General features: G+C 43.7%; 1 protein-coding gene across 1 annotated transcript; it reads right to left on the reverse strand.

Annotated features, from left to right (window-relative positions):
• Window positions 1-131: 131 nt before the first annotated feature.
• On the reverse strand, window positions 132-23,322 carry xpo1b (exportin 1 (CRM1 homolog, yeast) b). The gene is made up of 26 exons (XM_063007159.1): window positions 23,194-23,322; window positions 23,004-23,091; window positions 20,439-20,570; window positions 19,122-19,223; window positions 16,402-16,474; window positions 13,759-13,820; window positions 13,617-13,661; window positions 13,174-13,355; window positions 12,345-12,393; window positions 11,891-12,010; window positions 9,441-9,569; window positions 9,198-9,356; window positions 8,887-9,084; window positions 8,612-8,750; window positions 7,542-7,723; window positions 6,774-6,930; window positions 6,331-6,494; window positions 6,082-6,216; window positions 5,808-5,991; window positions 5,201-5,307; window positions 4,191-4,385; window positions 3,356-3,524; window positions 3,073-3,207; window positions 2,640-2,799; window positions 2,344-2,440; window positions 132-1,836 (listed from the first exon to the last, which is right to left on the reverse strand). Exons 3-26 carry the CDS (start codon window positions 20,562-20,564, stop codon window positions 1,690-1,692), a joined length of 3,216 nt encoding a protein of 1,071 aa, XP_062863229.1. The 5' UTR covers window positions 20,565-20,570; window positions 23,004-23,091; window positions 23,194-23,322; the 3' UTR covers window positions 132-1,689.
• Window positions 23,323-25,857: the final 2,535 nt, after the last annotated feature.

The following is a 25,857-nucleotide window of genomic DNA, read 5'->3' on the forward strand; positions in this document are numbered from 1 at the left end:
TGCAGATGCATTTTCTGATTAGAATCACTTAGACTGACACTTAAGCATCTGCTAAATGCCGAATTAATGGATGTAAATGTAAATCTTTTCTTATCAGAAGTGAGAAACAAAAGTGAGAATTGAGAACATCGTTATAAAATCCTTTCTACTTTAATCAGTTAAAAAAAATGCTTCACATCAAACGTAACACTTAAAATCAGGGGATGATCCACGGCTGAATTTTTCTACTGAGCATGTCTGCGTGTTTGGATTTTGATTTAAACTGAAGGTTAAGAAATAAAACCGAAAACAAACAGGGAAATAAAACAAAACCTTAGGTAGTGTCTTGGAACACTAAAGCATGGTAAACGAAGTAAATTAGTACAAAATAAATCCCTCCATAACTGTCTCTCTAAATGAATTCACGCTGGAGCAGTTACAAAGACGCAGCCTACAAACAAACCCATAAATATTTCAACCACTTTCTTTTTTTATTTGTTTTTTTTGTTTTTTTTAAACTTGAATTTAATGAAAGCTCGTAAAAAGGAGCCACCATCCTCATTGAGGAAAACAAAAGAACCTGATGTCGGCTAAGCGACAGCACACACACACACACACAACTGCGCGCACACACACACACACACACGACAGGAAAAATAAACACTAACTGGAAGAAGCATCCACGTGTTCCCATGGTAATAAGGCTGCTGATCGATAACCGAGCCGCTGCTTAAACAGAGCAGATCATCCCTTCATTCCTCGTCGGGGCGAGCTTGATCGGCTTGTTCCTTTATCGTTCAAACGTGCACATTTACAACACAAGTGATGAGGAATCTTCCTTCAGACAGGCGTCAAACCCCAAAGACTCAACACCACAACCCAAAAACGCTGAACAGTCCATTCAAACAGGCCGTCCTTCGACCAGATGATGAGCTGAACTACGAGTTGAGATTCCTCATCACCGCGCTGGCATGTGCTTTAACGCGAGAGAGAGAGGAAGCAAAAAAAAAACCCGCACTGCAAATTTTATACATAATATACAAACAAATACACCATGTACGGTCCAGCGCAAACGTTTCGGCAGCTCTGGTCAAACTCCACGCTTTGGTGTACCCCAGTACAGGACACCAGATTGCGACAGGTTCGGTTTCCATGGAATCACTGTGCGAGATGCTGATACCCAAACAAGCAGTGTTTCCCAGTGAAACTGTACCTGCCACGACCCAGACCAGGATTAAACGGTAATAAAAAGAAAATAAAATGAGATGAGCGTCGCATGGGATCAACCAGGTTCACCCAAACGTTCGCTCATGACCGTTTACACAAAGTACTGCAAGAATAAAGAGCGAGAACAAGTACTTTGTGAAGGGAAGGGATGGCGGTGGTTCCATGCAGCGCCGAGAAGTGACCAAACGTAAGCTAACTGAGTTAACTATGGAGCGGTGTTACACAAAAGAGTGTCCATATATAAAACGCAGATTATGTAAAAAGAACCACTGGATTATTTTACAGATTGGCATTTGATTTGGTCAAGAGACAGCCAAGTGCAGATATCACCTCCACAAAGGAGGAACACACTCATTCTCTCTCTCCCACACACACACACACACACACACACACACACACACACAGCTCGATGGCCCTCTATATGGACAGCCTGGCTGTCTGTAGATGTCGTAGGTGCTGGACCATGTGTGTGTGTGTGCGCGCTCAGTCACACATCTCCTCGGGCATTTCGTGAGGGTTGAGGATCCCGGGGACGGACATCTGAAGCTTGTGCTTCTCCTCCTGAGCCTGGCGCAGAGACGCCTCGCGCTCCTCGAGGAACAGGTCTGTGGTGTCCTCGCCCGCAAACTCCTGGAAAAGAGAGGCACGCAGAGACGGCTGTATAAGTGCCAGATCTATAAGCACCCCTTCCTACCTGCTGGAGACTCTGAGGGGGGTAATTGTGCCAACGTGTGCGCAGTCCACTGACCCCTTCTTATTCACCCACACCTTCCGTGTATTGGCGCACGAGGACAGAATTCGCCACGCTTGTACAGGTGTCTTGGGCTACTAACCAGCGCACAGCATTGAAGACCCCCACCCACTTTTCGGTCCGGTCTTTTCCCACATGGCAGACTTAATGGCCTGCAGGCACTGCCAATTTTGCCCACTGGGGGGGCGCACAGTCGACCGGTAGCAGTGCTGAGTTTCGACCTCGGGGAGTGCTAGCGGCTTGGACCATGGCACCCTACCCCCCTCCTTTTTAAAAAAAACACACTATATGAGACTAATTATTTCTACTTTACAGTATGTAGACTAGTAAGTCATGGATTTGGTGATTGGGACAGGCAGGATGTGACCCACAGCTCAGCGACTCACCTTAATCTGCACCAAGAAGTCTCTCAGGTGCTCCTTAAACGCAGAGATGTCCTGGTTCAAACTGAACAGCCCCGTCACAAACACCTTCACCTGCGCACTACACACACACCGAGAACGAAAGTGCTGATTAGGGTCATTTCATGGCTTAGACCTACATGTGCTACACAGTACAGTGGCCACTGAGAAAGCCAGCAGGTGCACATTCACGATGAGCAGCCAATCCACATACTTGCATGGTTTTAGACGAGGATCTAGTTGCATAAAAAAAGAAGAACAAAAAAGAAAACAAAACTTACTCCTGTAGGTGAGAAAAGGCCGTTTTGAGCAGGTTTGCCACATACTCCTGGATGAAGGCCTGATTGCTGATGGGGCTTCCGGGGTTGAGGGTCATGCTGATCTTGCCCTCCTCCACCAGATTAAACATGTACGCCAGGATCGACGCGTGCATCGTCAGACCTGCAGGACAAAGACACGGTCAGGGGTAAAAAATAATGCTAAAGCATCATTTTCAAGGTCCTGGAGGATCCACACCTACCCGATAACACTGGACGCAAGACAGGAATACAGACAGAACTGGGCACCATTCCATTATAGAGCCGGAAAGTCATTTTGCATTCCCCCACATCATATTTTGACCAAGCTTTGCTGATTCCCCTGCTCCCCCCTGGTGCTGGCTACACACTCCAACACACACTCGTTCGACACCCCAGAGTTTGGCCAGCGACTTACCAGCTGTGTGTGACGTGTCTGTGACCACAGAGAAGATGTGCTGCAGTATGTCGCAGAAGTACGTCTGATAGAAGCTCTGAGCTGCTGCGTCTTCCTGAGCCACGTTCTGCAGCAGCGTGTAGAGGATCTGCAGACCTGCGTGGACACGACCGACATCACTTCCTCTTACATCCACGCACACAATAACATCTAACTGCAAATCAACCCCAGGATACTACTAGACTAGACTACTAATAACCATCTGTTACAGTGAATTTTACACACTACATGTATGTGTTCTTACCGGTGTCGGCCACGTTTCTCATAGTGTGTTTAAAGGCCCAGATGATGGAGTCCAGCACCAGTTTGAACTGTGCCGGTGGTATGGCCAGGAAAGCCGGGAAGCAGTGAGAATTTACAGCTTGGAGCAGGTAAAAGAAGTGTGTGCGGTGCTCTGGATACTCCTCGAAATCCTAAAAAACATACAAGAAGTTGCACTTTTGAGAAACCATCTTTCTGGGTCAAGCAGCTGAACAGTACAGCTGCAAATTTAGCATAAAGAGGAAAAGACCTGCTGTTTTCTTTCAATTTAGTCATTTCCAATTCCTTATTCTACCCCCTTATCACCCCTACGCTGGCAGAAAAGAGCCACAGACTAGCACACGCACGCTTCGTGTCCAGCCCACGACACTTTCTTCCACAACAGAAGGTTGCATGCAGCAGTAATAGGGATGTAACGATACACTCTACCCACGATGCGATTCACGATACGATTTTTCCCCGTTTACTTAAACTGAAATCTCCTTTTATTATTCCTCTTAAAAAATAAAATAAAATACAGTATATGTGATCATCTTTTATTTATCTAAATAATGAATGCCCTTTTATTTCTGAGGTAGGTACAAACTATGCAAAACAATTTTGAATTAAGCCCAATTTGGCTGGAAAACCCCGAATGTGGCAACCAGGCGCACAGCGACAGTGACGTCAACCAGACAAGGTGTATATCGCCAGCGCCCTCTGCTGTTTGAAGTGAATATCGATTAAAAATATGCTAAATTTACACGACGAGTGTGACCAAACCAAATAAAAGCCTTACATACACAACGGTCAGTATATGCAGGACGTTATTTCCTTACCTTGTTGATCATGTTTAGCGTGCACTCGAACACGGCGTCGAAAATCTGCGGGATCTCCGTCGTGATGTGGCCGCCCAGTTTGTTCACGATGGTCGCCATGGTGCTGAGCACTTCCGGTTCCCTGGCCGCCGGGACGTTCCGCTGGTAATCTATGAGGACGGCGTCCAGCAGAGGGGGGACGAAGTTCTCTCCCACCTGAGAAACACCCAGACAAGAAAGGTTTAAAGGATAATCAGCTTAACGGGTTCGGACCAGCTCGCAGGTACGGCTTAACGCACACACGCACACACTGAGAGAGCGCAGGACACAGACACAAACTTATTATTGGATTTGTGACTTATTTAAGCGATTACGCTTTATTTTAGTGGTCCACCAACCTACATTTCTTCTTTAATAACAAATGTACTTTAAATCTGTCTGAAGGATCCTTGTAAATAGGGCTTAATAATTAAAATTTAATAAATGCAACTATTCTGGATCTAAACATCTCAAAAGTAGAAAACTGACAGGGTAACCAACAACCGACAACCTTAATATTACTAGACCAGGGCACCCAGGTGGCACAGTGGGATAATTCGGGTGGGAAAAAGACCGGACTTAAAGTGGGTAGGGTCTTCGACGCTGTGCAAGGGCCCTGGTTAATAGCCTTAGAAAATAGAGGAGCAAATAGATCAGTGTGTGTGAAGTTTGGGCGAATAAGAAGGGGTCGGCGGGCAAAAATACCCCCCGGAGTGTCCAGCGGTGGAAGGCGAAATGACAGACTAGTTACTAGTGCAGAACCTTAACCGCTGAACCATCACTGGCCTGGTTAATGCTGTTGGTTAAGGTCATTTAAGGTGCTCAGGAAACATCCAATGGGAAAAAGCTATTGAGAGGTCAGACTGCTGATTAGAGACTCACCCTCAGTGCCCATGCGCCAGCTAGCATTTTATAGCCACAATAAGACTTTGTGATCAGGTGACTGATGGACTGGTGAAATGTGTGTGTGTGTGTGTGTGTGTGTGCCTCACCATCTGTGGATCATTAGACCGGCTGACCCAGCCTGAGATGAGTTTGAGGGTTTCTCTCTTCACTGTGCGCATGCTTCTGATCAGAGGCTGCTTCGTCACCATTTCACCTGCACGCACAAACACGATGAAGCCACGGTGTTAATCAAGACCAGAAAGAGGAGCACTGGACACAGGGGTCAGTATTGTTTTCCAAAAAAAGATCTCTGACCACAATACACGATTCCACTGTGTGATGGTCCATCCTAGATGCCTCCGAGCCCAGAGAAGTCGACGTTGGCTCTGGACATGGTTAACATAAGGCTTCTTTTTTTACAGAGTAAAGTTTTAAGTGGCATTTGTGCATGTAACTCTGTATTGTAGAGCTTGATAAAGGTCTGCCAAAGTAATGTCTCGCCCATGCGGTTATATCAGCTAGTGTTGAGTGGAGCGTCTGAGGGATGGAAGATCACGGGCGTTCAGCTTTAGCTTGCACCCTTGGCCTTGAATGGTTCCTTGAATGGTTTAAGGATATTATGCGCTGTAGAGGGGAAGATATGCAAATCCCTTCCAATCTTTCTTTGAGGTTCATTGTTTTTAAACATCCCAATCATTTTCTCACTCAACCTACCATTGGCTTGAATAGCCGCCGAGATGTTCTCACTGAGGCACTTGTAGACGTTCAGCATGTCCAGGTAGATGCGGCCCAGCTGAATGACGAACGGGTGACCCACAGCCTTGCACGCTCGCACGTTGGTCTTCAGGATGCTGCCCAACTGCTTTACGGTCTCTGGGTCCTTCAGGATGTCCACATTCTGCCAGAGACAGAACACAACGAGTCCTCATTTTAGCGCGGATCAGCAACGACATGTACTAGGTAGCGAAGCAGGGAGGAGGCTACTCACCTTGGTGGCCTGCTGGATGATACTGTCCCACACTTGGTTAGGTAGCAGCATGTACTTCTCGATCAGGTGCTCCTGGACAGCCTGGTCTGTCTGAGCGCCGATCATGTAACCCACCGCTTCATAAAACGTGTGAACCTGCAAGGAAGGAAACAAAAGCAAAATGATAAAGGACGGGTAACAATTTACAGCCCTGAGATGGTCTCATAGAGGACAAAAAAGACTGTTTAGACAAGTCTAGCGTAGTCTGACCTGCTGTGGCTGCAGGTCACAGATGATGGTGTTGATGTTGTTGAGAATCTCGTCGATGAAAGGCATGACTTCACCGACCTGAACCTGGACAAAATGCCTCCTGCATTTCTGAGCGATCTTAATGAAGGTGTCACATGCCATGTCCTGCACGCCATCGTGGGTCTCTGACAAGACATATGAAGCATCATCATCATTATTAAGTGATAATAATATCCTGGCGACATATGAATAGTGTTTCGTCAGAGCATCATGTCGTCTGTTTGGACCTTCAGGCTCCTAAATAACTCTTAAATCTTGTTGCTGGCCGTCCTCTTCCTCTTTTACCTTCAACCCTTCCCAGCATAATTGTCTTTTCCAATAAATGTTTTTGCATACTGTGACCAAAACGAATAGAAAGAATCTAATGATCTTTCTTATCTACCGATGCGGACCGCGCAACTCACCGTGCATGAACTCGAACAGTTTGTTGACGACAGTCTTGAGGAACTTCCAGTGCGCACGCAGGAATCGTGGGTACTGCCCCACGATGTACATGATGTTTGAGGCAATGATGGCCTTGTTATCCTTCCCTCGCTTCTGCTCACACAGACCGAGCAAGTCCTAACACACACACACACACACACACACACAATAATTAGCCACTGACAGCATAAAAATTGATCTGAAATCAACAAACTTCAAAAAATGTGTTAATAATATAAAAAAGTGACGATCATTAAAAAAGGAAATGAATTTTCCCCCCTTTTGGCTGCTCCTGTATTTTTAGGGGTTGTGGATCATTCTGGTCCTTATATTTATTTGTGTAGTGCTTTTTACAAATGCTTTATTACACAAGCCGTCCACGCAGGGTGACCTAGAGCAGCGGTCCCCAACCTTTTTTGCATCACGGACCGCTTTTATATAAGATATAATTTCACGGACCTGGGGGGCGGGAGGATTTAAAATAGAATAACAACACTACTCACAAATGAGCTTTTTTCACTGCAACGAGACGCTGCTCCCACCTAGTGGTGATAGGACGCAATAACACCCGTAACAAAGCAGTGTTTTCATTGCTGATGTAGCGATCTCTATTTATTTATTCTTTCTGTGCGGTGCGGTAATAAACGACCCACAAACCGGTACCGATCCGCACCCCGATGGTTGAGGACCACTGACCTAGAGGATAATTGAGTTGGTGCAATATTGTATAACTGTAAACATATGAATACCTTAATAACCGTGACGAGGAACCTTTTCTCATCCTCCTCGTGCATGGCTCCGCTGATGGAACCAATGGCCCAGCACAGTGTGTTCAGGTTTTTCCAGGACCATTCGGTCCCGTTCACCTGGTTGTGCAGCTTCTCGGTCATTATCCTCTCTGTGTCGGCATAGTCCAGGTGAGTCAGGTAGACTAGAGAGAAAGAGAATATATATTAGCTGACCATTTCATTTACTGGAAAAATCAATGTTTTATTGATAATTAAACTGTGGCCATTTTTCCCCCTGAATTTCAGTCATTTCTAATTATTCCAAAACATTAGCACAGTGCAGTGATGGAGAAAGAGCTCAAAGTCAACCAAGTAGAAGAAGAAACGCTGGCGAAACAAGATTCAGAAATGACAGGTCTGTTCAGATAGATAGAAAGATAGATAGGTCGGTAGATAGATAGGTAAATATGTAGGTAGATAGGATAGGTAGACACTTTATTTATCCTGAGGGAAATTATTCGCCTCCAGTAGTTGAACAAGCAAATGAAGAACCAATACGAATACAAGTATGGAGTAGCAAATGTACAACGTGCATATATACAATATACCAGATGCAAAAAAGTATGTGCAAATTGTGCATTCGGGATAATACTATAACATTATGACCACCTTCCTAATATTGTGTTGGTCCCCCTTTTGCTGCCAAAACAGCCCTGCAACTGTGATGCTCTGTGTATTCTGACACCTTTCTATCAGCAGCTCGTCTGTTGGAGCTGACCACACGTGCATCAATGAGCCTGTCGCCAGTTTACCACTGTTCCTTCCTTGGACCACTTTTGATAGATACTGACCACTGACCAGGAACACCCCACAAGAGCTGCCCCGGTCATCAAACTCGCTCAGATCCTCACGCTCGCCCATTTTTCCTGCTTCTAACATCAACTATGAGGATAAAATGTCACTCGCTGCCTAATATATCCCCCCCCCACTAACAGGTGCCGTGATGAAGACATGATCAGTGTTATTCACTTTATAATGTTATGCCTGGTCGGTGTAATAATAATAATAATGGGAATGGGAATTTTCTTCACCAAGTGTCTCCCTCATGTTCTTGTAGAGGTTGATGGAGTCGGTGTCCTTCATGAATTCTCGCACTACCTCACCCTGGTCGTTCTCCACCACCAGCACCTCCTCTGGCTTAGCCATGCGGCTCACCATCAGCAGACGCACCTACGAAACAATCCCACCAGCCTTAGATCCTAAATCAACAAATTCTATCTAAGCATTGCATTATAATGTGCTGCCGTTTGTTTCCTTGTCAGCAAAACATAATGTGTGTGTGTGTGTGTATGCATGCAGTCCTGACCTTGGACAGAACAGGCAGGTACAGCTGCCTGCGCGGGGGCACGTCGAAGTGCTGACTGCCAGAGAGCAGCGGTGAGGTGGACGTGCTGAACGGACTCTCTCTGTACAGCTCTGCCGCCAAGTGGTTCCAGTACTCCAGGCAAATCTTGAAGATCTCGGTCTCCTCTACCTCCGACACCAGCAGCATGTAGTGCAGAGCCTGGTTATAGGAGCAGGAAGTGATGATGAGAACATGAAAAGAAAGCAGAACGCACACGGACACATGCTGAATAGATTCAGTGGAATGGCCCACGTGAACCTCTTATAACGTACCTCCATCAGGGTCTCCCGCAGGTTGAGTCTCTTCTCTATGAGCTGGCCGTGCTCTTTGAGGAACGTGCAGAGGAACAGGCTCAGATTCTGAATGAAGTTCTGCTCGTCGTCTTTGCCGTTCGCGTAAGCCAGCCGGATGTTTGTGTTCAGAGGCAGCATCTGCAGAAACAGCAGCAGGTCGAATCTGAGTAAGTGAACCTCGTAACATGGGTGACTGTGTGTGGGTTTTATAGAGACTAGTACCTGTTTGAGCTGCATCATGGTGAGCGTGAAGAGCGTGACGAACTGCTCTTCGTACTGGCTCACACTCACACCTGCGATCTCGGTCAGACACTTCAGCGTCACGTTTCGAAACATGGGAACGTTCAGGAACTGTCGAGAACGAGGTATTACGACGCATTAGACGGTGAATAAATCCTGTTTGTTTATTAGGATAATAACGTCATGTTTTACACACTTCAGTTACATTCACGACAGGACACGTGGTTCAAGTTTTTTAATGTCAACACAGTGCACGTCTTTGGACCGTGCCAGGAAACCGGACACGAGAAGAACACGCAAACGACACAGAAAGGAGCCGGACCACTCCGCCTGGGGATCGAACCCAGGACCTTCTTGCTGTGAGGCGACAGTGCTACCCCTACTGGACCCAATACATTGACACATTCAGGATGTGTCAGGATGCCAATCTATCCTAGTGGTAACAGATTGTAACTGCAGCAGTAGCACGAACAGGTCTTGATGCTTTGCAAAGGAAAACATGTTTGTAAGACAATTACTGCATCTATATAGCAGAGTAAAAAACAGCCTGCTTTTTAAAGCAATTCACTTTACTTCAGTGCAATATGCTGTCCAAAATGACATAATGGTATTAATGGAGGTTGTTTTTTTTGCCAGTGCCAGTATTATTATTGGTGCTTACAAGTAAGTGATTTATTATGCTTTTTGAGAGAGAGAGCGCGAGAGAGAAAACTTGATGGAGTTTTACACAGCGCTCAGTGTTCGGTCTAACCACATCTTATACATGTCACTGTGTATTGTAGCAACATCTGTCCCCTCAGAGAGAATCTTTTCTAAAACAGGGCAGATCATAACAGAAAGGAGAAACAGGATCAACCCCTCAGAGATGAGCTCCTCGGTTTTTCTGAATGCCAATCTTCACTAAATACTTACAAATACTGTCACCTGGATGCTGCTTTTTGTTTTACACATTTTCATTTATATTTTGTTGAGTGATACTTTGTTGATGTCGTGTTGTTCCACTGTAGATGCAAATTTACAAATAATATACACAATCAGACCTTTTTGTCTAATTAAGATGGGTCTTTGTTTTTGTATTTTATAATTTATTGTTGTGGCGCTCTGTTCCACGTTGAGTATATAAATAAAGTAGGGCTGTCGAAGTTAACGCGATAATAACGCATTAACGCGATTTCAATTTAACGCGATTAAAAATAATAGTGCCGTTAACGCAAATTCTAGTTCATGTTGAGACTTGACTGGTAGAACTACAACGCTCGGTTACATTATGTTAACATTATGTTAAAACAAACGTTTTAATGTCGGACTTGCCACCGTTTTTCATTTGCGGTTTGTTAACATAATGTAACCGAGCGTTGTAGTGATGCACTTATAAAGAAATAAATACGCGCTATATTCACAAGTTGTCGGGAGCAGAACACTTTCATTAACTTCTTCTGTTAAGGTACCGAATACCGGAAAGCTGAGTCAAGCACGTTAGTCCATGCACTATGGAAGCCCCAAAGGGTCAAAACACACTCACTTCGTGTAGAAACGGCCATCAAACCATTGTCACGATACAACCACAGAAAAGTCTGTTACAATAACTACGCCTTATCCCACCTAAAGCACCGCTGATCTACAATGTTTGCTGATGGAGAAATTCTAAACTACAATCTGACATTTACTGCCTAGTATGTGAGTGAATAAACTCCCTTACAGTTTTCTCTTGTCCCAGCAGTTTTTAACATCAGTACATTTAGCATAAAATGTGTTCACCATTTTAATTGTAACATTTCACATAAAAATCCTTGTTTTCTATAACATTTACACAGATTTTTTTTAATGCGATTAATGGCGATTAACTATATGAAATTCTGAGATTAATCGCGATTAAAAAATTTAATCGTTTGACAGCCCTAAAATAAAGCCATTTAAATAATAAACATTTAATACAATGTTTTTTTTTACATTAGTAATTCATTTTACATGTAATTTGTTAATAAATTAGTTCAAGCAACAAAAAAATCTGTTTAAGGACTCAGCTCAGCTCAATGAGCTTGTTTGATTACTTTGATTTTCAATTTAAGATGGCAATAAGTAACTTAAATTTGGTAAACCTGTTAGGTTACAGTAAAGTTACTCTGATCTTGGTAATTACCTTTAATTGCAGGGGACTGAAGTTTTTTTTTGTTTAAAAATTGTACAAGAAAATGTGAATTGTTTTGCACTGTTTACACTTAAAAAGAATCGAATCGTGAGCTCAGAATCGTGAATCGAATCGTGAGCAGAGTGTATCGTTACACCCCTAACAATTACCCACTCTAGTACGGGCGGATAAGAACTAGAAATGCTTGACCGGGCACTGTCTCTAACAACAATACAGTCACCATAGCTGCCACTCGCGACGTCTCAGCGTGACCCGACTGCTCTCTCTTGTTCTCCCGGCTTACCTTGTACACCAGCGTGCTAATGAGTTTGGTCTCGAAGATGTAGCCCAGCGGGATCCAATTCAGAAAGCGGAGCAGGGTCTCCAAGGTGGCGTGTACCAAAGGGGCATTCTGGGAGTTTTCCTGAGAGAAATTAAGCAAAAATGTATTACAGAAATGAAATGACGATTTGATATCACTTACAGACATGAAGTTTCAAATGCAATAGCAAATCTCACCGACCCTGAGTGAATATATCATTGAATTCAAGTGTTTTAGTCACAAATCAATTATATAAAGCGAATAATGTGCTTCCAACTTTGCAGCAACAGTTTAGGAAAGGTCTTTCAGCATTTCAACACTTTATTCTTTAACTCATACATAGAATGAATGCAAAATAACGTTCACATTCAAGTGGAAGTAATATTCAAAGCCTGGGCGAGTGCGTTTGCATATGTTAAGCACAAACTGTACTCACCATCACAAACTGGCAGAGCTGAAAGATCTGCGAGAACTCGTTACACATGCTGGGTGAACGAAAAGAAGAAGAACAGAAAGATGTAGATTTAATAAACAGCCACAATACAGCAACACTCCGCACGCCGCCGCTTCCGTAGCGAACCCTGGACTCCTAGCAGCAGCTGTGCAGCAAAACTTTAAATGACTTAAACTAAGTCTAATAATAAGAAGAACTTTACTGTTATTATACCAGCACAAGGAGATTCAGATTGCAATTCCCATCAAACTACTCTGAATACATACAAACACTAAATATGTGAAACAGTGCTGGACTGTATAGTATAGTAACAGTGCAAATATGAAATTATGAAATACTGCAAATTTAACAAATAAGAATAAACAATAGAACAGAATAAATGCCTATAGGTACAGTACAATGAGTTTGTTTGTTTTTTGTAATATATCCCAGCTCGTTTGGAACTGGGGTCAAAGCACAGGGTCAGTCATCGTACGATACCCCTGGAGCCGAGAGGGTTAAAAGCCTTGCTCAAGGGCCCAACAGTGGATGCATGGTAGAGCTACGATTTGAAGACAGCCCAAAGTTTTACTCAGAAAAGAGTATTTAAGCAATAACTATTGGTTTTGATTAATAATAACAAACTAAATTCCCCCTGGTATATAAATGCTGACCTGTGGATAACTAACACTGTAAAATAAACAAACATTACTGGATGGTTTCAACACAGGGTTAAAGCAAGAGTACTGCCTAGGGCTGGACTGAATCGCCCCAGTACTACACAGATTCACAGGACTAAACGAACGCACCATTCCCACTGCCGGTGACTGACCTGTCCTTTAGGTGCTTGGCTTTGACCTGTGTCATCTGCCCACTGGAGAAGTCAAACACCTCCTCGCTGAGCAGCTTCAGGATGATCATGTTGTTCTGGCAGAGGCTCTCGCTGGTTCGGCTAGCTCCTACAATGTCGCTGATGAAGGTGGGCCAGTGCTTGGGCCACTCCTGCTTCAGGATCTACGGAACACGAGTTCAAAAGGGAAATAAACAAAACGCACGACACAAAACAGGTCGCTTTTTGTTCCGTGGTCAGGGTTGCGGTGGATTTGGCCAGCCCAGACGCAGCCAATCAGGACTGCGTAGGTGCTGTTTTTGTCACCTCGAAGTTAGAATCACCGCACCCACATTGGATCACAGTGTTGGACTAGCATACGCCCCGCCCCGCCCAACTGGTAAGAAGTGGACGCTGCATTTGTGTTTGAATATACTGTAGCTTACCTGCACTAGAATCATGTTGAGTTTTCCAATGTACACCTTCTCTTTCTGCAAAGAAACACAACACATTAGCCCCATGCCGGTCAACAATAAAGCTTTAAAAACAGAATCAAAATGAATGTATAAATAATAAAAAAAAACTCACTTCAACGCTGGCAGCATCAGACGATGTCTTAATAATGAGACCCACGACATATTTTTTAATCCCTGCGCATAAACAAAGAAGAGACGGCAAGCATGAGAGGGTCTAAAACCAATAACTCGGAGAGGATGCAGCGCCATAGCAACAAAGCACAATCGTCGAGCTTTTATTCAGCGGTTACATAAGCCCGCCACTGTTCTTCTCATCCAGCTCAAGGACGCAGATGTGGATAAAACACGGGTGTGCACAGGGGTAAACATTTCTGATTTCGCCGAGTTCATTTCGTGTGTATTTTTTGCATGGTCAAGTTGTTCTGCTCAATATTAATGTGATCGTCAAGAGTCCATACAGAGGCAAAATGTCAGTACCCTTGATTTTTTTTTTAGGAAGGAGTGCACCGTTTCCTCTACAAGTCCAATCTCTAACATGTTCAGCCTACAGCAGCTTGCGCTACGCTTTAAGATTTCTACAACTGCTCCATTTCTATGCTCTACTCTATTTTCTTTTATTTGAGACATTTTCATCAACCACTTTATTCTTTTTTTCTATTTTATTGACGCATTTCTCTCCCAATTTAGCGTAGTCAATTCGTCCTCCGCTGCTGGTGGATCCCTGATTGCAGTCGAGGTGGGTATATCGCTGCTCACGCCTCCTCCGACCCGTGCGCACCTCTGCGGAACCCATTTTCACCCATGCATTCTATCTGCCAATCAGGGTCCTTACACAGCGTTTGAAGACCCCACCCACGTAGTCCGGTCATCCGGCCCTAGCAGAACCGTGTCTGCTGCAGGCACCGTGAATTATGCCCGCTAGGTGGCGTCCAGCCGACCGGTGACAACACCGAGGAGTTCAGAATCTCGGCGCTGGTGTGCTAGTGGAATATCACGCTGTGCCACCTGGGCGCCTGACCACTTTATTCTGAGCAGGATCGTCACGCATCAGGTTTCTCAGAGGAACTGTTGAGATTTGAACCCCGATCAAAGGCCAAATAGACAAGTGCGTCGCCCGAGCGCCTAGATTTCATTTTAGACTTTTTGTATTGTGAGAAATGAAGCAAAATTAATGTTAAGTCTTGTTTTAACATGTGCCATCATGCGATGAGGTGATGGTGTCAGTCACAATTTAAAAAGTCAGTCAGGATAATGCATAAAAACAGCATTTAAACATCATTTAGGGGATAAAACATCATTTACGGGATTATACACAGTGAATGTGTCTGAAACAAAGACTCCAACAACTGTAGCTTAAGCTGCTGTGGCTGACAGTTCCAACATTGCATTTATTGCATCTCTCAACCTTGCAGCAGATTCTGCCACAAGCGTTTGGGAGATTTTGCTTTGCATCATTTAATTTCATTTTATTGTCATCAACCGATTTATCCTGATTAAACACTGAGCACGAAGCAGAAACAGGGAGCCAATCCATCGCGTGGTATCGACCACCAAGACATAGCCGATCATGTCCGTGTGGAGAGTACCAGAGATTCAAACCCGCTTTGTTTTGCGTCATGCAGTACTAACATTAGTAGAGACAATCGCTTCAGTGATTCAAGCAAGGTTCCTGTTGTGCTTTACATCTTAATGTAAACAAACCCCTATTTTAAAGAGTTAAATGCTGCATAAAAATCTTTAAGTGAATGTTTAAGCTCAAGAAAAACAACTGAACTACAAACAGAGCACCAGGGTTGGAACCAGAATGCAATAATGCATCAGAACAGCAGGTGGAGACAAGGCTTTGTTTGCTAATACAGATTTCCTGCGTGTATTCCTGCCTTGAATCCACCCTCCCCAAACATCAGGCATTATCTAATCATGTCCATGCAGACACCCAGTGAGATTAGATCATGGCCCCCCAGATCTCAGCATAAAATATCTGGAAACCATTTACCGTTTTATGGAGGGCACTAAACGGTCCATGGGCCGGAGATACCACACCACATTGTAAACAAAGCCTTCACACAATTCAGTTCTAATAGATTCTTATTCAACCTGCCAGGCTTTTACGTTTAACACTAAAGAGAACGGTCCACTATAAGCGAGGGATTGTCCAACACTTACATAATACATTACTGACCTCTGACGAGACCTGGTCAGTCGTGCATGCATGTTTAAGGAGACTCAGTGCTATCCATGCTCCATGCTGAGGCACTTGCCAAAGCAAATGCAAACGCTCCCAGGCAGAAAAGCAGCATTTTTCTTTTCTTTCTTTATAAAGAAAATGCAAATTGACTTGGCAACCGCACGTCCAGCGAGAACAAATAGATCTGAACAATTAAAGCAGCTTTAAAAGTCCAGTCCAAAGCTCGAGGAGAGAAATGAGAGAGTTCTTCAGTTAAAGCTGCAGCCCTGATGCACACATTTATTAAAATCACATTATTATTGTGCATGTACATTTATTGAGCCGCACTATGCACATCTCTGAACTCACTGCTGGTCTGTATACTCCCATCTCAACTTGTTTTAATCATTACTCAGCACAAATGTGACATTTATAGCGTTCATTTGGCGTGAACGGTTAATAACACGCTGCCTTCAATTAGTCGTGTTCAGTCAGAGAAAAGCAACCAAGCTTGCAAATCGCTCGCCCCAAGCTAGAAATTAAACGTACGGATGCAAGATCAGCTCCAAAGCAAGCGAACTGACTTACCTTCGCACTGGTTTCTGGGCAGAATCTTCCATCTCGTCTTAATGACCGTTTCCAGAATCTGCAGAGCATAGTACTGGAATGCCAAAGAAACAGAGCGAGCGTTAATGGCTTCAGACCGAACCGGGCGGCCACCACATGAGCCATTAATGCACCGAGCGGTTTCATTCAAACCGTTACGTTTAATTAAAGACGAGACAGGAAACAGTCGCTATGTCTTCTTTAAACAAAGTCTAACTGATCGTATTCTGTCATGCAGGTTTGGTTTAAATGTGTTTGCTCCTATAGCATCGCTGTCAACTAAATTAAATAATAATGATGATGATAATCTGAGGTTTGCTGTTTGCAGTTTTGCTGTTTCTGCCAGTTTCACACCACAAAGTAAAAAACTGAGGGGAAAACAAGCTGGATATCAAATGCATCCAATCAAAACTACAAAAAAATAGCCAAATACGTACGGCCAAAAGTATTTAGACACCTGAACACGAGCTTGTCGGGAGATCCCAATTCAAAAACAAATGCCTATGTCTAAAAAACACTATAAGACAGTGGTAGCTCAGTGTTAAGGACCGGACTAGTAATTAAAAAGATTGGCACGACATGTTGGGCCCCTGAGCAAGGCCCTTAATTCTCAATTGTTTCAAAAGTATTCACTCAGTTGTAAGTCGCTAATGTAAATGTAAATTCCATAATTCAAAAAAATCAGGCTAATCAGACGTATTCCATCGTAGCTGGTGTGGGTCTTGGCGTACAGCAAGACGAGCCACAGGTTTGACTCCGCACAATTGCGCCTACGGTTCTGTTCGATTTTTTGAAAAGTGTGAAAATCAGCGCTTGTGTTACTGGTATCTGTGTTATTTCCGGACTAACAGTATTTCCGCAGCAGGGATCAGTTATTTTAGGGCATCGAGTGAAAAGAGATCGAGCGGGTAAGGGCCGTGCTCAAGGGCCCAACAGTGGCAACCTGGCAGTGGTGAGGCTTACATTTTCAGCATTTAGGAGACGCTTTACTCCAGAACAACTTAAAGTACTGTGACAGTATATTGTTTAAGCAATTGAGGGTTGAGGGCCTCACTCAAGGGCCCCAACAGTGAGAACCTCGCGGTGGTGGGGCTTGAACCAGTGACTTTCTGATTATTAGTCCAGTACCTTAACCACTAGGCTGCAACTGCCTATTACTGCTGCAATAAGGACCTCTGCTGGCTGATCGTTGGTGGCTACACGATGAGATGGGAGATAATGGGTATTGGTGAGTGACTCTACATGCGCGATACGGATCCAGCCAGGAGTGAAGGTCTGCACCAGTACAGGAAGCTAAATGTGATAGGGTAATCGGATACGACTAAAAATCAGCCAAGCATAGCCGTAGAAACAGACGCACAGATAAAAACGATCCCTACAGCAGAAATACGTAACGACTAATCAAAGCACCTGCCTAAAAGCACTGAGCAGTTATCCTAGCTAAGAGAAAGAGTGCTGATCCAGGATCAGCCCCTCCGAACGAACGCGAGCACGCCCGCATACGAGGAACTGCTCCCGGATCAGCAGCATCTCGCTCGCCCGGCGCCCGCGCGTTCCTCCCTCCTCCGGACGAGAAGCAAACGCAATGAAAACGGATGCAGAGCAGAATCAAGTATAAGGGAATGAAAAGGTAGACCTTGTGGAGGCCTGCCGCCCAAAGCCTAGCTGTGTCAAGGTGCACAGGAAGACACACCCCTTTTCTTCCTATCACAAGCAATCAACATAATGGAACATTGGCATTAATATCGGCATCAAATAAGAACAAATTCAGTCAGAAAAATCTCTTGTGGTGGCGTTTTGTTCGTGTACTAATGAGAAAGGTGTGTGGAGAAGCCAAATGACTACAGAGCACTTCAGTTAGCGCATAATTTTACTTGGAATAATAAATGTACTTTTTTTTTTTTTTACACTAAGCCCTCACATGATGGGCAGCGTGATATAAAATTCTTAATAACAATGTTAAATCCACTCGAAACATTAGTGATTAGAACTAGACGGTGTTAAAAACACACCTACAAAAAGCTCTGAACGTTCAACTAAAGTCAAACTGTGTCCGGTGGTTTGAGGAAGTCTCTTGCACAGTAGGAAAGAAAGTCCATCCCGACAACCGTGCCGATTAAGCGAGTGCTGAGTGAAACAAAGCCCCAATTAGGATCGGCTTAAACGGTGCCACGGCTGACCCGGGATTAGAGAATTCGCCAACGTGAAGAATGGCAAACACAGACAGTATGAAGGACCAAGCCCGTTTTACTTTGGGGTGGACACGTTGGCTTGATTCACGTCTGTGGCTTCAGCAGCCGTGCTAAACCAGACTGCTCATGAAATTTCATTTTAATTGCAAGATCTTGCAAGTTCAGATCAGGTGGCCTGAAACGGACGAGGAAGAATTTCACTGTGGAACGACCAGACCACATGATTTTCTTCCAATCGGGACGTTTATTTGTTTAGGTGAGGCGGCGTGAGGTGACTATCCGAGATTCGACTTAAAGGGACTTCCTCGAAGCGGACACGTCGGGGGCGCGTGATCACACGGCATCTCGGGAGTACGAGCGCCGCCGCAGCATCCGTGTCCGATTAGGAAAAGAGAAACCCAAACGGGGAGAAGGGGACGCGACCGGCGCGCTCCTCCTCTGAGGTGCAGCCGTGTGATCGTCAGCCCGGTAAGCTGAAGCAGGACGGATCGAGACGTTAGATATGCTTACTTTGGTGTTCATGTTCTGGGAGAACTCCAGAATGGTGTCCACTCTGGTCCAGGCATCTGGGTGCTCCTTCAGATGGGTGAGGACCTCCTGGGCCATTCTTTGCTACAAGATAAAAGGACTCGTGTGTTTTACTGTGTCTGTACATACTACATGTTAACAGTTTTTTTCAGACAGCTCTATCCATATACATCAAATCGGTTTAGTATAGTACAAACTATACATTAGCTATAGAACTGATTCAAGAGATATACTGACGCCAATACAACATAGCCAATTGTACGTAGACGCCCGACTGGCCAACAGCACCACTGATATCCGAACCCTGAATCTCAGCGGTAGTGGGCTTGCATGTATACTACTAAGAGCTACAAATCTGACTGCAGGGGTGCAGAATTTGGCATAACGTATTGTAGTAAAAACATGCTCTATTTCATTATAGAGCATTATAGAACCTTCTTAATTAATTGCATCAATTAAATGATTGCTTTTTCTGTTGGTTAATTATTAATACCACTAGACAGTACATACCCTCAAGTTCTAGGCCACTTATTATTTCTTTTTCTTTACTTTAAGATATATATATTTAAGACATAGCCTTTATTTGTCATATATACATATACACTAGTACAGTACAATAAAATTCTTTCTTCGCATATCCCAGCTTGTTTGGAAGCTGGGGTCAGAGCGCGGGGTCGGCCACTGGAAGCGGACAGGGTTAAGGGTCTTGCTCAAGGACCCAACAGTGGCTGCTTAGCAGAGCCTGGATTTGAACCGCCAATCTTCCGGTTGATAACCCAAAGCTCTATCCACTAGGCTACCACTGTCCCCTAAGAAGATTTAAAAATGCAATCACAGTTGTATTTAAATTAAAGTAGCACCAAGGGTCTGACTGAAAACCTAGCTCTCTCTCGCTATATACAGATGCATTTTACGTCGTTCTACACTCCCGAGAAGAGGGCGTGTCTAAACGCTTAGATCCCTTAAAATGCTCCTACTGAGGCGCCTTAATTCTGAGTGATAATATGACTGAATAACGACGGAGCGTCTGATGCTTCCTCAGCGGTGAGGTGAAGGCAATCCCAGCGTTCAGTGCGGCGCAAGTGTAGCTCGTCAGGGACGGTTTAACCGTTTTCGGTACACGGAGGGAGACGTTAGCTGGCATGCCATTAGTTTAAATGGTCTAAGGCTGAATGTGTTAGCTTCGTAGGCTAAAACTGCAGTGACGTAATCTCTGTCTAAGTAGTGCGAATCCTCTCAGGTAGGCAGTAGGCAGCTCGGTAGGTGTTCAAACAGACCCTAATGAGGCAGAGTTCTTACCTGTGGTCCAACTCCATGGTACAAGCAATTAACCACGTTGTCCAGGAGGTTAATGTCCAGTTTCTGGTTGAAATCCAGCAGCTGTCTGGCTGCGTGGTCAGCTAACATTGTCATAACTGCTGGCATAGAGCTCTGTGGGACACAGAAAGCGCTGGTGAGGACTTTTGGGCCAGTAAATATCTATCATGGCCCATCAAGTCATGTTAAATAAGCATGGAACAGCAGGACACTTCTACTGCTCACACTACACTGCAGTCCTTCTACACAACAATAATCACTATATATAAGATGACGGAGTCGTGTATGGAAAACGTTTTGCTGGCTTAGCCCGTGTAGCCAGATGTCAACTCTTCAGTTTGAAGCCCTGACCTATAGATTGCTTCCAGTTTGTGTTCTCGATGTAAATGAGCCAGGCCTGCAGCTTTGGTCAGCACCTGAATGAAATGACTGGTTTTACACCTGCCCTAAGAAAACCACAGGGAAGGACCAACACACCGAGGTTACATTCAAATTCACTAAATGATGCAGAAACCGGCTCATGCGTAAGCCGCCGTCCAACCCGACCAAGCTTGAAAATGAGATTACTGTTCTGGTCTCGGGCTCTCACTCTTTTTACAATCTTGGATATAAAAAGCACAAAACCTCCTTTCAGACACATGATCTATACGGTTAATTATTAAAGCCGAGATTGAGCAGGTCTATAGATAGCCACACAAACAGATTCAGAGGAAGCTTTCAGAGGATTGCTCAATACCGTGCGAGTTTGGCAGAGGCTTCTGGCACGTCAGAAACGAAAGCGGATCTTTATACTCTCAATGAGACCATGTGCAAACCAGCGTGGCTGACATCACACTGTTTACATCCATCACAGACAGCCGTGGCCACGTGACCAAACTGGCATTTTCTCGCACTCTGTACGTAAACACAGCATTTATTAATTAGAAATGAAACATTTCAATCGCCACTATCGAAAAATAGACCCGATACAGAGGATGATCACAGAAATGAGCATACTTTTGGAAAGAAAGCAATAATTTGCTATTTAGACTGGAAACAAATCATATCAGTCATCTTTTTTTAAGGAAGCTGAACTTAACCTAAGTCTGTTTTAACAGGGGTAGGTTAATTTAGGTTTAGTCCCGTGAGAAAGTCAAATTGATTCAACTGTTTAGCTTGCTAGTTTATTAAAAAATGGAAATGAAGAAAGCCCTCCATCAGCAGGCTTGATTGCAGTAACCTGTCGGATGTTTGTGTCAAAAGCAAACCTTGACCTTTTTCTTGAACTATAAATGGCCCAACAGTGGCTGCATGGCTGTGCTGGGATTCGAACTCTCAACCTTTCAGTTGACAGCCCAATCAAACAACTCCACCCACTAAGCTACTGGTTTTACATGGCAAATGAAGTAGAAGCAGAAGTAAAGCACACACTGACCAACCCCTCCCACCCACCAGCATGCTTCACACAGGCACTAAAACGAAACCGTAAGGCTTGATAATCAACGGAGCAGGTCTGAGACAAGACAAATAGATCTGCAGGTAGGGTGTTAAAACAGTCCTGATCTGATCAGATCAGATCAGACCAAAGCACACCTCTGTAGAATCGAGTCAACACTGACACACAGAGTTCAGAAGTGAAACTTAACACTAACACCATAACTTGATGGAAACAGACCAAGCAAACAGACTACAGTGTGTTGAGATGCACTAGGTGCAATGCATTAAAGCATCATATAGTTTATACATGCTGACAGGAAACACTGGTTGGTACTGGTTTTACATGGCAAATGAGTATAAGGATCCTGCCAACCAGCACAAGCACAGTGCACAAGTACTGTGCCACACTGACCGACCCCTCCCACCCACCAGCATGCTTCACACAGGCACTAAAACGAAACCATAAGGCTTGAAAATCAATGGAACACATCTGTATTCCAGGACCTGCAATGAATGACATTCGAGTCAAGACGGATAGATCTGCCAGTTGGGTGTTAAAACAGTCCAAAGCAAACCCATGTACGTAGAATTGAGTCCGACAGACTTACCTACACGAGTTCAGAAGTGAAACTTAACACTAACACCATAACTTGAAGGAAACAGACCAATAAACAGATGCATTTAAGCATCATATAGTTTATACATGCTGACAGGAAACACTGGTTGGTACTGGTTTTACATGGCAAATGAGTATAAGGATCCTGCCAACCAGTACAAGCACAGTGCACATACTACCGACCCCTCCCACCCACCAGCATGCTTCACATCCTTACAGCTTGGAAACCAATGGAACACATCTGTATTCCAGGACCTGCAATGAATGAATGACATTTGAGTCAAGACAGACAGATCTGCAAGCTGGGTGTTAAAACAGTCCTGATCTGATCTGATCTGATCAGACCAAATCAAACCCCTGTAGAATCGAGTCAACACTGACAGACAGAGTTCTGAAGTGAAACTTAACACTGACACCATAACTTGATGTAAACAGACCAAGCAAACAGACTACAGTGTGTTGAGATGCACTAGGTGCAATGCATTTAATTCCACTTTTACAATAAAGTTACCTACCGAGAGTCCAAGCCTTTGCCTTTTGTGCCAGCTCTGCCTCACAGGCTCGACTAACAGGTATCGACGATATCTGAGCGAATCAGCCGACCTGCTGACCAACAACCAAAGAGCCGTTAATATTCCTGTGAGTAACGTTACGCTTAGCTAAGCTAACAGACCGATGAGGACCACCGCAGCATCAATTCCGCACCCGCAATCACGTCAAGCTCGCTATTTCCTCCACCCGAGTCATTCTACCGAACAAACCCAACCTCGCTGAACAGTTTTAGTCTTTACTGAGATGATTCTGGAGCAGCGGGACGCTCTCACACACCGTCCGTCCGCCTGTGCGCCTCTCGCCTCGCAACTCATAACCGGTTGAAACCGGTTCAGACTGGGAGATTCCATCTCGGTTTAGTTTTCAGCCGTCGGCGCCGCGAAAAGTTTGGATTAGCATCACGCCCATTCCGCCACGCCATTGGCTGAGCGACTCTCGGGGAGAGGCGAGTCGACGTTCTATTGGCTAAACCGGTTGTCAATCAAATCTCAATTTCGCTGAGCGCTCGAGCCATAGTCCCGCCCTCGTAGAGAAACAGAAGGCGCACTCTGTACAGAACGGAGTTTCAAATTCTGATTAAAAAGAACTCCCCAGCTCATTATTTTCGCCTGATCATAAATAAACTACATCATATTATTGCTTTCCGAATCAAGTTTGAATCCAACAAAATAAATACAAACGTGTAACTTGGAGTAATCGGCGCATTTTTGTGTTTGCAACTCTTTAACAAGCATGTCAGTCCGTCCCAGGGCGAAAACAAACACAGATTATTAAACATGAAGCCATCAGCCATCAGGATATACAATCAATCCTACGAAAGCTTTGCCTAAGGATGTCAAAGCTCCCACACGGGTTGATTGCAAGCTGGTAAATTTCCACTCCGCCGAGGGGGAGTGGCTCACTGTTCAGTGATTCGGTTCCACAAATCTCGGAGTCGACTCTGATTTAGATTTCAAGGCGTGGGAAATAAACGAGCCGATTCCATGAGTCGACTCTATATTCTCGATTTTTTTTTTTTTTTTTTAAGAACTGAATCCCAAAACTCAACAGGGTCATTACTAGTGTTTTTGCACTCAAAAACCTCATGTAAATACAAATATCTGAGTGATAAGGACATTTGGCAAATGTTTTAAATAGATAGATAGATACTTTATTTATCCCGAGGAAAATGATTGGCCTCCAGTAGTTTAACAAGCAAAAGAAGAGAAACTAATACAAATACAAATAAAGTAAGTAAGGTGTAGCGAATGTACAATGAGCATATATACTGTACAATATATGTTATGCAAAAAAAGGTATGTGAGACAGATTTACTTCCATACCATCTGGTACATTAATAATAATAGAAGCAGTATTGTATCCAGCCCCGGTTCTGGACTGCTTTGCTTGGGGGGGCAAAGACACAATTTGGGGGGGCAATGCCCCCCTCAGCCCCCCCTAGCCCCGGTTCTGGACTGCTTTGCTTGGGGGGGCAAAGACACAATTTGGGGGGGCAATGCCCCCCTCAGCCCCCCCCCTAGCGCCGGCCCTGATTGTATCTATTCTTATAAACAATATATACAAATAAATAAGTATAAATATAGAAATAAAGATAGTGTTATAGTTATAAATATATACACTAAATCGATTATGGGAATATTGATAGACAATATGACCAATAATATACATTGTCTAATATACATTGTTATGATATATATAATTGTGTCAATATATATAACAAATATTATATCAGATATAGCTATGAATGAGTATAATAGTGGTAATATACAGATAATAATAATATATGTATATGTTTATTACCTTTTGAAATTGAGTGTAATTTTAATTTTAATATTTAAATATGGTCAATATAAATATAAATATATTATAAGTAAAATATGCCGTGGACCCCACTTTGTTTCAGATGTTAATGGTGTTAAAATGTGTTAAAGAAACTTAATTTGTTGTCACATAGTCCGTAGTAGTAGACTTTTTACACATTCGTATAGTTCTCTAGAGATATTTAAGTTGCACTGAATATTAATTAAAACAGCATCTCAAAAACACAAGGCTGTTCTCACTTATTTACATTCATTCTTCTAATTACATTATAGACACCCTTCCAAAGCTTATCACTTCGTTCCCATTTGTACTGCTGGAAAAGGCATCATCTGCATAATCAAAATGACCAAATTAATACTAATAGTTAAGGACTGGTTTCTCCAAATAATGCTCCAATATAAAATTAGATCTTGTAAAATATGACTTGAATTGGGAAAGGAATGGGGGTGGCTGCTTATGGCAAAGTATGTGGCACCCTGCAGCATGTGTCCTGGGGACCTGAGTTCAAGCCATCCAGGCTTTACAAGTTTTGTATGTTCTCTTCTAGTCCATTCTGAGTTTTTTAAGGTACCAGTTTTTGAATGTGTTGTATTGATAATGTTCCTGGTGGCACTGACTGGACCCACCAAAACCCTGATCATAATAAAGTGAGTATCAGAACACATGATGACGAATAAAGAATAATGAATCACGTATATAATAAACAATAATTCGTGTTCTTTAACCTTTTCATCCATTTATGTCTACGAGTCAAAAACAGCACTAAGCAAAATCGACTCAGAATTCGATTTGAGCTTATTTGAGCCTGTTTCAATAGACTCGACTCTTGAATCGGATCCCTGCCATGCTGGTGAAGATCAGGCGCGCATAGTTGACAGGCGCGTAAACAGGTTAAAGTTTATTTGGAAAACCGAATAAAATGATCGAGGCAGCTACGAGAGTAGTATTTTTATGTAATCGCATTGGGTTGACATTGAATCGGTATAAATAAACGAC

The sequence above is a fragment of the Trichomycterus rosablanca genome, chromosome 13 (genome assembly GCF_030014385.1).
Source record: "Trichomycterus rosablanca isolate fTriRos1 chromosome 13, fTriRos1.hap1, whole genome shotgun sequence".
NCBI classification, from domain to species: domain Eukaryota; kingdom Metazoa; phylum Chordata; class Actinopteri; order Siluriformes; family Trichomycteridae; genus Trichomycterus; species Trichomycterus rosablanca.